We start from the raw sequence: 12012 nt of genomic DNA on the forward strand, positions 1-12012 counted from the left end.
AAGCCGATTACTGTCGATTATTGTCAATTTTTACTGTTTTGTTGGAGTGATGGTGTATGAACAGCACAATTTGAGAGACTACCAGCGTCACACAGCTGCATAGGAAAGAACTACGTGAACTATCGGCTTTGGATAACAGTAAAAGTTGCGACATAAACGCCCTATACCATGGGATATCTACTTATGCGATTGTTTCTCTATGATATAGGCCTAAACTAATCAGTAAGTTGGGCTTTCAAGTTCATGAACTATTATATAACTACCTACATTTGATTCATCAAAATATTTTCCTTAACCACAATCCTCCGATTATGAATCACAGAGTCTCTCTCGATCATTAAAAGTCTTATCAATTTACATGAAAGTTAGCCTGTCTCATCATCTTATCTATGAATGAATATCAAATTCAAGTTCATGAACTATTATATAACTACATTTGATTCATAAACATATTTTCCTTGACCATAATCCTCCGATTATGAATCTCGATCATTAAAGTCTTATTAATTTACATGAAAGTTAGCCTGTCTCATCATCTTATGTATGAATGAATATCAAGTGAATCAGACGTGCAGCATAGATGAAATGGTGATTTCATTCCCTTATCTTCAGCTTCATGAATTAAATGAATATCGAGTCAATCAGACGTGCTGCATAGATGAATTGGTGTGGAACTCTTTAGGGAAGCCCCGATCCAGAGGTATATTGTCGTAGGTGGAGACACTAGCTCTATGATCGCCATATTGTGTCGAAGAATTCCTCAGTCTCTCATAAGAAGTGCCTGCCTTCTCCTCATCGAGATTTAGTGGCTCGCCCACGTCAAGGTCTGAAAAACGTGAAAAATTGTCAAATTCTAACATAAATTATATTCTAAACAATAATATTTATAGGCCCAGTTGAACGCCTTTGTAGGGTCTGAAAACGTGGAAAATTGACAGATTTTTACATAAATTACATTCTAAAATAAACATTTACAGGCTCAGTTTTTAACCATAGAGAAAATATAGCACAAGAAGATATTCCATGGTATAGGGTGTTCATGTTTCAATTTTCAATGTTAAAGCTGATAGTCCTAATACTTCTTTCTCATGAAGCTATGTGATGCTGGTAGTCTCTCATACTATGCAATTCTTACACTCTCACCCCAACAAAACAGTAATAATAGACAGTAGTCGACTTCAGTTAACAAAAAATCGGCTTGAAAATTTAAATATAAACTCTATATATCATGAGATATCTTCTTATGCTATCCTTTCTCTACGGTTTAACGCCTTGAATATAAGGTCTAAAAATGTGGAAAATTGTCAGACTCTAGCATAAATTATATATTCTAAAATAAAAATTTATAGGCTCAGTTCAACGCCTTGAAGGTAGGGTCTGAAAAACGTGAAAAATTATCATATTCTAACATAAATTACATTCTAAAAAGAAAACATTAATGGAGTCAGTTTAACATGAATTACATTCAAAATGTATATTATTTGAAAATGAACAATTCAACGCTTTGAAGGTCTGGAAAACGTGGGACATTTGTCTATTTTCTAGAAGTATATGAACCTGGTTGAATAATAATAACTACTATGAGCTTACTTTTGAGAGATATGCTCAACGGAAAACTGATGATAAAAAGGAGATAACTGGAATCAATTATTGATTTATGAATCACGTTTTTGTGAATTTGATTGTAATCTGAGATATTGTCAAAAATTACACTTCATTTCAATAAAAATGAATTTATTCAACCAATTTATTCAACAACCTTCTATAGTGAGGTCCACGTTATAATGACAGTGTTTGATTAGCAATTGTATTACTATCCTTGTCTATCATCCAACAAAGCGGATAGAATTTATAATTAACAAAATATTTCATCTTAATTATGAAAATTCATTATTGAATTATTGAAAAATGTAATTTCTTACTTAATAAAATATAATTGATTATTTTAAACGAGAATGAACAGTTAATATTACATCAATAAGCCTGTATCAGCTACCGTCTATAAAAGGCATTAACAAGACAGAGGATCGGCAGCGTTCTTTTTCTATATTTCTTCACTACCATTATAACGTGGATTTCACTATTGGTGGATCTTTCTCCACCTCATACTGGCTTATATACTAATTTACATATACCGTAATATGACAGTATTGTTAATTATTCAACAAATTTTACAAAGCATGATAAAATAATCAATGAGAATAAAGATTGAATGCAATTTGAATTACGATAATGATATATTGTGATGTAACTACATAAATCAGCGGTATTCCACCAAATAATTGATATCTTTTCTCTGAAAATGATCTCTGATATCTTTGATATCTCTGATATCTTTTCTCTGAAATTGATATCTTTTCTCTGAAAATTTTTCTATTCCATTTCATTTGTTGAAACACCACCGATCTATGTAGTTACATCACAATATAATATTATATAAAATTTCCCTTTCTTTTTCAGAGAATCGATATCAATTATTTGTTAAATCACCGCCGATCTATGTAGTTACATCACAATATTATATTATTGTTATTCAAATTGAATTCGATCTCTATTTCTTGGTCCATGATATAATATCATCTTTCCCATGATGGGAAGGATATTATCCCACCAACACACGACCGGGAGATGGTTTCTTTGGAGATGATAATATTAGTCAAATGCCGTATAAAAAGTTTTAATTGAAGTTGTCTTAGATTTGGATTTGTTTTTGATTGCTCCTCATAGATTCAAAGAGAGTTGGGATATTGTCAAAAATTCCATTTTATATCAATAAAAATTAATTCTTATTATTAGAAACTTACAACTGATGTATATTTGGACTGTAAATTTTTGTGATCTTTATAAAAGTGTTTTCATAACCTCATTTGAACTATTCTTATCAAAATTAGGGAGAGGAACAGTTTTGGGTTTATCCTGTTGATTCTCTCCCAATCATTAATTTGATGTTGTGATTAAGGAATGTAATAAATGTAATGTAAATGTAATGTAATGATGAAAATGAAAAATGAAAAAATTCTTTATTAGGCGGAGTTAGGACTTTTAAGTCCTCTCTACCACTCAACCTCAATGATGTATGGGCACACACACCAAAAGCATGCTCCTGTGAAATATTAATTTTTATTATTAATAAAGGGGTTTTTGACAACATTTTAAGTCTCTAAGTCAATTATGGAAAAGTTTCACAACATCAATATTCACTCTACAAACTTTATTTGAGATTACTTATTATATATACTAGGAAAAATATTATTATTTATTAGATATTTCTTTTGGAAATGTATAATCAAAAAGGTTCTGACTCACCCTTCAGAAATACTAATCTGTTATTCCTCAAAGTCAACAGGACGAATATAAGAATTCCCAGGAGAAGCATCATACCTAGTAAGAGCATCATTCTGAACGTGTTTGTCTGTAAAGAGAAATTTAGAAAAAAAAATTATTTCGCCACATAAAAAAATAGTAAGAAACTCATACTCAGTCATCATTCAAACATGTTTGTCTCTAAAGAAAAATTGAGAAATCAAACAAAATTTTCAATTTTCTATAATAATAGTCCTTAATACAAAGTTTAGCAAAATAATAGTCAATCATTGGGCTATAGTATATACACGAGAATGAATTTAGTAAACTGAAGTTTACTCTTGATGGAGAATTTACTTTAAATAAAACCTTAATTTGTCAAATTAAAATTACTCCATTAGTATTTCTTTATAATAATGAAATTCTTAAGGTGCGTACGCAGATTTACGCGCCGCGAACATGATCAATTCACTTTTAATCAGCTGATGCCAAGCTTTTTATATCTGTATCTTACTGTTTCTGTAAAAATACAGATATAATCTGCTGAATTCATTTTTAATCAGCTGATGCCAAGCTTTTTATATCTGTATCTTACTGTTTTTGTAAAAATACAGATATAATCAGCTGATTAAAAGTGAATTGCTCATGTTTGCGGCGCGTATATCTGTACGCACATTAAAGCTGCGTTTACACCACAGTTAATAACAAAATGTTAATAACTTGATCCTTATAGATTCTATTAGGCTAGATTGAACATAACTTATCATACACATGATGAACATGTGTGTTTGTCAAGTTCCGTTCAATCTAATAGAATCTATAAGGTGTAAACCCAGCTTTAGATTAACACTTTGACTACCAAACAATATTTTTCATGATACCTCTTCCATATTCAGCTAACATGATTTTCCTTTATTTTTCATTCTACCTTTTTTACTTTAAATATTGATAAAATTTTCGTTACACTGTGTTTCAGGTTTTGGGGTTCCAGGCCACCCACATGATTTTTCCTGTTTTTCATTCAACTATCTCTCTATATTCAGCTTCTACAACATTCAAATTTCAATGAAATGTTCACATTATCATGGAGAAAAGATAGCATAATTTGAGTTGTTATCTTATGCTATATTTTCTCTGTCATTATCCAATTTTTTTCTAAAAAAATAAGTCGTTTCCATACTTTATAGACTGATAGATTGATTCTCACACTCAGAAGCCTTGAGAGCCAGATTTGAACAGCATAGGTGCGTGCTCATACTGTCATGAAATTTAAATTTGAATTATTAACCCTAGAAAGGTAAATGTAATGGTAATTCATTGTAAGCCCCAAAAACTGAATCTACTATGGTAACGTGGTGATTCCATGGAAATAATTGACCGAGCGAAGTGAGGTCTAAGATTCAAGTCGACGGTTTGGCATTTCTCTTAATGTTTAAATGTTTGAATGTTTATATGTTGCGCATTTACGGGAAACGCGGTAATAGATTTGGGATAGGTATGTTCCTTTTTAAACGCGGTAATAGATTTGGGACAGGTATGTTCCTTTTTAAATTGCGCGTCGACGTATATACAAGGTTTTTGGAAATTTTGCATTTCAAGGATAATATAAAAGGAAAAAGGAGCCTCCTTCATACGCCAATATTAGAGTAAAAATCAGACTATAGAATTATTCATCATAAATCAGCTGTCTAGTGGACTATAATACTACCCGTTCAAAAACATCGAACATGTTGAAAATGTATCTTTCCATCAACGTTAGTAGACAGTTGACTATAATACTACCCGTTCAAAAACATCGAACATGTTGAAAATGTATCTTTCCATCAACGTTGTAGAAAGTTGCAGCCAGACTTAATAACAGCGCTCACACTCACATTCCGGGACGACACGTCGCAGTACGATAGGACAGAAAGCTCTATGTTCATTTAGGAATTTTCCAGACATTTTAAATTTATAAATTATTTATAATTTTTTGAGAAAACATAACAACAGGTCAATGTAACTTCTGAGCGCGAGATCCACTGGTCACAGAACTACTAGTGGTAATTCATTGTAAGCCCAAAAACTGAATCAATTATGGTAACGTGGTGATTCCATGGAAATAATTGACCGAACGAAGTGAGGTCTAAGATTCAAGTCGACGGTTTGGCATTTCTCTTAATGTTTAAATGTTTATATGTCTAAATATTTAAATGTTTGAATGTTTATATGTTGCGCATTTACGGCGAAACGCGGTAATATATTTTCATGAAATTTGACAGGTATGTTCCTTTTTAAATTGCGCGTCGACGTATATACAAGGTTTTGGAAATTTTGCATTTCAAGGATAATATAAAAGGAAAAAGGAGCCTCCTTCATACGCCAATATTAGAGTAAAAATCAGACTATAGAATTATTCATCATAAATCTGCTGACAAGTGATTACACAGATGTGTGGAGAAGCCAGTCTATTGCTGTATTTCCATAAGGTCTATAGTTTCAATCAGTTAGCCCACTTGTAGATGAGAATACTGCGTGAGGTCTACTGTTCACAGAACTACTAGTGGAGTAAAAATTAGACTATAGAATTATTCATCATAAATCAGCTGTCTAGTGGACTATAATACTACCCGTTCAAAAACATCGAACATGTTGAAAATGTATCTTTCCATCAACCTTGTAGACAGTTGCAGGAACAGTTGTAGACAGTCACATTCCGGGACGACACGTCATGGTACGATAGGACAGAAAAATCTATGTTTATTTAGAATTTTTTCTAGGCATTTCAAATTGATAAATTATTTATTAATTTTTGAGAAAACATAACAACAGGTCAATGTAACTTACTGAGCGCGAGGTCCACTGTTCACAGAACTACTAGTGGTAATTCATTGTAAGCCCCAAAAACTGAATCAATTATGGTAACGTGGTGATTCCATGGAAATAATTATGAATAAATCAAGGAGTGTCAGTTACCTTTTTATCATTGTCATACACTTGTTCCCAGTCTCTCTTGACTACCAACTCAGTGGATCTGACATGGTAAGAGCGGCTGTCCATATGTTTGCATAAACATGTGTAAATACCCTGCCTTTCACTGTTATATCTGGAACAATCATAAATAGAATAATGTTATGGAATAAGTTAATAGATGAGATAGGAAATCTGGAACCCATTATCATTAAAATTTCTATACATGAACAAAATATCTTCTTAAAATGTATAAATTCAGGGCTACGTTCTTTTATTTGTAGAATAGAATTACAGTACCCTTTGAGATTAATAAAATAATAGATTAAAAATACAACAAATAGTTCCAGAGTTCACACCATCGTCAGGTTGTGAAAATAAATTTCTAATAAACGTCTACTAATATGAGTAGTTTTGTTCGAAATATTGTTGTATTCTTAATCTATATTATTTTATTAATTTCAAAAGGTACTATAATTCTATTAATGAATTATGAACAATAGAACTTGTCTCCTCATTCGTGTATCTCCTATCCTGCACATGTAGAACTGATTCCTTTCTTTATGAATCAAACATTTTATCTTCAAATTTATGTATAATGTTATTTTTCAAGTGTTTTAAAATCTATTGTTTTATGTTCATATTAGTACCGGTATATGGTAATAATATGGTAATATACAGGTGCATGTATCATCATACGTGATACATGTATTGATAATACATGTACCTGTATATTACCACATTACCATGTTATTACATGTATACATGTATTGATAATACATGTACTGTATATTACCATATTACCGGTACTAATATGAACAGGAAACATGACACAAATAGATTTTAAAACACTTGAAACATAACATTATACAGAAATTTGAAGATAAAATATTTGATTCATGAAGAAAGGAAGGGTTTCTACATGTGCAGGATAGGAGATACACGAAAGAGGCATCATCACTTATGATCTAATAAACTGATATAACTTACAGATTAACTGGCAAGATTCTTGAGTTTACTCTGGGCATGGATAGGGTAAAGGCTCATTTTTATAAATCCAAATCAATGAATTCTAATTTGATAATTGATACAAATTTATTCAACTTGTGATTACGTAAGTATAAAAGCCCAACCAAACAGAGATTTCTTCAAGTGATTTTGTAGATTAATTTGCAGCATGCGCAAATCACAAAGACAGGTTGCAGTTTCGAGATCATATCCCTTTTCTTTGCTGGGCATTTTCAACTTGATGGAAATTGTCCACATAATTTTGACAGAATTGTGAATAATTATTATTCTATTTTTTATGTTTCCTGACATCAGCAGATTGCTTTTTACAACATAATAATTATAAATTGGTTATGGTTTGAATTATTAAATGATTGCATCTGTTGGTTTGAATTATGAAAAAAATTCAACAATATCTTATATATTGTCAAGCTTATCAGAAGATTCAATTATTGTTTCTATATTTATTGTTATTGTCTATCACGGGAATTATTTTTTTATTGTTGCTTGTGTTACAGTACCTAGTTAAAGTTTATCTATATTTGTGCCCTGTTTTGTGACTAAACTGTAGAAATTCAACATTCTCTTATCTTGTGGCCTACTGTATCTATAATTATTGTTATTGTAGGCCTATTAACCCCTCATCTAAACTTGTTCAATATCAAAACCCTCCAATATTTAACTTCTCTTCTATCCAGACTTGTTCAATATTAAAGGAGTTATTTTCAGGGAAATGTATTGTAAAATACACACTTTCTGAAAATAGATTAACATATTTTGGACTATGTGTAACCTTATCTAAATCTGGTAGAGGAATAGCATAAGGTTACCTTATTTTTTTCTCTCATCATTTTTGATGATGTACATAGGCGGCTACTTATTATTGTATCAATCAATAAATAATAAAGATAAAAATTGAATTGAATTGACTGATTGAATCTCACCTTTATCAGCAGTTTTCCGTTGAGCATATCTCCCTTGTACTTATTGGCATCAACATACAAGTAACTGTTAGGACCAATGACAAAGTTATTGTTGATCACCCAGAACTGGAAGCGGTGGTCGTCGTCATTGCATCCACATTTCAACTCGTGATTAGCGCCGATTTCAACTTCTTTCACGTGAATGTCATCCTCTGCTCCATCTCCAGAAGTGATGAGACCGTTACAGCCGATTAGTGCCAAGAGAAGGAGGTAAAATACGCGAACCAAGTGTGACGACATCATCTGAAAAAACATTAAACAAATAACATTACAATTAGGTTTGTAAGTTTTTCATCAAATTCGTGGTACTAGGCAATATTCTTCTGTTCTCATTATGAATAAGTATCTCTATATTTCTTCAATGTTGTTTTCCATCATGAACTGCTTATTATTAAATCACTTTTTGCTTTCAGAAAAAAACGACTAGCATCAGATATTTTACAATAAATGAATTAATCACTCATCTGCCATGGCGGACTTGCCGAAAGATCTCGTTGTCACAGTGAGTGATAATTCATTTATTGTAAAATATCTGACTGCTAGTCGTTTTTTCTAAAAGCAAAAAGTATCACCTATATCTTGCCTGATAAAGTATAAGAAATTCGTAAGCATATTGAATATTGTTACAAACCGTTCCTATACGATGTCTGAAGCTCTCCGTCAAACACTAAAATATAGCGATGTGATTCCTACAGAGAATCAAACGCTGGAAGCCTTCTAAGAACAGTGTAAGCGTGCACATTGTTCAATCAAATTCTGAACTCCAGAACAGACTGCTGTACACTCTAAACAGTGAACACTGAACAGTGAACACTGAACAGTGAACACTGAACAGTGAACACTGAACAGTGAACACTGAACAGTGAACACTGAACAGTGAACACTGAACAGTGAACACTGAACAGTGAACACTGAACAGTGAACAATGAACAGTGTGAAGCTTCATCATGGAAAAAATATAGCATAAGAAAATATCCCATGGTTTGTAGAATTCATCCAGATTTTAGAAGTTTTGTATAAAGTTGTGTTGTGAATCAAGTTGAGTTGATACTGTATATATTGTGTTGATACTGTATCAAATTCTGAATCCAGAACAGACTGTATGTATATACTGTAGCAGTGTAAAGCTATACAATAGAGAAAAGATAGCATAAGAAGATATCCCATGGTTGTAGTATAAACATATAGAACTCATTCAATGTTTGGAAGTTCTGTATTAAATTATGGTGTTGAGTATCAAGTTGAGATGATAATGTATTATTGTGCTTATAATGTGTGGTGATGCTGTATCATTTATGACAATACCATAGAGAAAAGATAGCATAAAAAGAATCCCATGGTTTGTAAAATAAATTCAAAGTTTGGAGCTTTGTATCAAATATGGTTGTGTATCATAGTTTATTGTTGACAGATACTGTATCATATTGTGTTGATACTGTATAATGTGTGGTGATGCTGTATCATTTATAATAATAGCATACAGAAAAGATAGTATCTAATATTATAAGAAGATATCCCATGGTATATTGAACGTTTAGGATAGGAAGCCGATAGTCAACGTAGCGGTTTTCGTGGAGCTATGTGACGCTGGTAGTCTCTCATACTGTGCCGTTCTTACACTCTCACCCCAACAACACAGTAATTATAAACAGTAGTCGACAGTGATCGGCTTGAGTTAACAAGAAATCGGTTTGTAATTTGGAACATGAACGACCTATACCATGGGATATCTATCTACTTATGCAATATTTTTTCTATGGCTAAACACTGTGTTTATGTGGTCGAGAGACTTGGGTTCAATTTGGCAAAATTGAGAAATTCTAGGTTTTTTTCAATTTTGAACATAATATATCATATACCGGTATACACTGAGGTTAATGACATTGGATAGACTGTTCTGTCATGTTGTAACACAATAATAAACCGCTTCAACCTATATTATATGGATATCTAGAATTTTATTATCAACTGCTGGCTAATTCATTGATCTCATTCTCAAATTAAAATACAGAAAACCGAATTGATGTGAACAAACTTATATAAGAGAGAATTAAGGAAAAATTCCTTCTCAACTACGTGCATGAGACACCTTGAATTTTATTATTAACTCCTCAATAAGATACTCGATTCTCAAATATGAACAAATGCTCAAATTCTCAAATATAAACAAATGCTCCAATTCTCAAATGAAAATAAATTGATATACCTAAACAAACTTATAAAAGAAAATTTGGGAAACCCCTTCTCTACTAGCCTTTAATTGCTCCACCTTACATTCTATTATTAACTCCTGAATAATTCTCTTGATTTCATGTTCAAATGAACAAATGATAAAATGGACAAATAAATTTATATAAACAAACTTATCTTAGAAAAAACGTGGGAAAAGAATTATTCTCTACTAACCTTTAACTGCTCCAATTTACATTTTATTATGAACTCCTAAATAATTATCTTGATTCCATATTCAAATGAACAAATGCTGAAATGGACAAATAAATTCATATAAACAAACTTATATTAGTGGAAAAATCCTTTTCTATTAATCTTGAATTGCTTCACCTGACATTTTATTTTCAACTCCTGAATAAGTTTCTTGATTCCATGCTCAAATAAAGAAATGCTCAAATAGACCTAATATATTGATGTAAACACATTATACAGAAAATTACGAAAAGCTTTTCTCTACTGACCTTAAATTGCTGCTATTTAAAATTCCTTCAATCACACAAATAGTTTGACCAAACACTGAATGAACTGACTTGCTCTTGATCACACTTTAGCCTAATAAAACCCCACTACAATATTCTTCTTATCACTCGATGTTGTAATAATTATGGATAAACTGATTTTATGTGCATTTGTTTTTTTTAATCACTGAAAAATTCTACATCAATGGTTTATGACCTGATACATCAATAAAAGTAATTGATGAATAATCAATTTATCGGATAATCGAGTTGTAAAAGTAAATATAAAGAGTTAAAGAGTAAATTATAAAAATGATCGGTCATAAAGTAATTATGACCTGATACATCAATAAAAGTATTTTTTTACATTTTATAGAAATATTACCAAACTGCTATTGCCTTGTATAATATTATAACCACAGTTTTTTCCCTTTGTGGAAAAAAGTTTGGTTGGAGTTAACGAGTTTTGAAACTAGTCAACTCGATTATCCGATAAATTGATTATTTGATAAATTGATTATTCACCTTCAAACCAAATCACTCATACATCAAAAATGAATTTGCGTTTTCAACATTGACGTAAGACACAATTATTATTCAACGAAGTAATGACATTTAGCACGTTAAACGTTCACCTGATGATGATTATAACACGAGTGAAGGTTCAAAAAAGAGTTGGCCCGAAATAGAAAGACTTTCTGTAAAATTGCCAACGCTCTGCTCAGCTGTTTTCTCTGCCCATTCATACGTTCAAGTGGTGTAATGAACTTGGGGGGGAATAAACAATTGGATTGTGGAGTAGATTGGAAACTGATTCATTTTCAAGTGTTGTTGATTTACTTATTAGATCGTGGAAGTGATTGAAAATTAATGATTCATTCTTAAGGAGTGGTGATTCACTTTAATGTATATATACATGGACACTATCACACTGTGATGAGAACGGTACTCTTGTCCGTTTTAGATCACAAATTTAATGTGATTACAGTCTGTATAGAATAAGTTGATATTTGAAGAAAATGTCCGTGAAAATGCCAAATTGTGCGAAATTTGAATCATTCTCTGCGATTCAATATTAC

The 12012-nt window shown here is 31.6% G+C and overlaps 1 protein-coding gene and 1 long non-coding RNA gene across 2 annotated transcripts; both read right to left on the reverse strand.

The window, feature by feature from the left end:
- Window positions 1-208: 208 nt before the first annotated feature.
- Window positions 209-10720, reverse strand: LOC120349738. Its single transcript, XM_039420299.1, has 5 exons — window positions 10650-10720; window positions 8191-8486; window positions 6259-6388; window positions 3307-3412; window positions 209-826 (listed from the first exon to the last, which is right to left on the reverse strand). The coding sequence occupies exons 2-5, from the start codon at window positions 8484-8486 to the stop codon at window positions 642-644; spliced, it is 717 nt and encodes a 238-aa protein (XP_039276233.1). The 5' UTR covers window positions 10650-10720; the 3' UTR covers window positions 209-641.
- A 395-nt stretch (window positions 10721-11115) lies between these two features.
- On the reverse strand, window positions 11116-11681 carry LOC120350082. Its single transcript, XR_005570596.1, has 2 exons — window positions 11459-11681; window positions 11116-11150 (listed from the first exon to the last, which is right to left on the reverse strand). It is a non-coding gene; the product is annotated as an uncharacterized LOC120350082 (long non-coding RNA).
- Between the last annotated feature and the right edge of the window lie 331 nt (window positions 11682-12012).

This window comes from Nilaparvata lugens, chromosome 2 (assembly GCF_014356525.2).
Source record: "Nilaparvata lugens isolate BPH chromosome 2, ASM1435652v1, whole genome shotgun sequence".
NCBI lineage: Eukaryota > Metazoa > Arthropoda > Insecta > Hemiptera > Delphacidae > Nilaparvata > Nilaparvata lugens.

What these genes read in the sequence shown, in the direction of transcription:
- LOC120349738 (XM_039420299.1), bottom strand. Translation starts at nt 8,486, where the DNA reads ATGATGTCGTCACACTTGGTTCGCGTATTTTACCTCCTTCTCTTGGCA. An exon ending in ATAAAGGTGAGATTCAATCA is followed by an intron (nt 6,389 to 8,190) that starts GTCAATTCAATT and finishes TGATTGTTCCAG; the next exon opens with ATATAACAGTGAAAGGCAGG. An exon ending in TGTATGACAATGATAAAAAG is followed by an intron (nt 3,413 to 6,258) that starts GTAACTGACACT and finishes TTCTCTTTACAG; the next exon opens with ACAAACACGTTCAGAATGAT.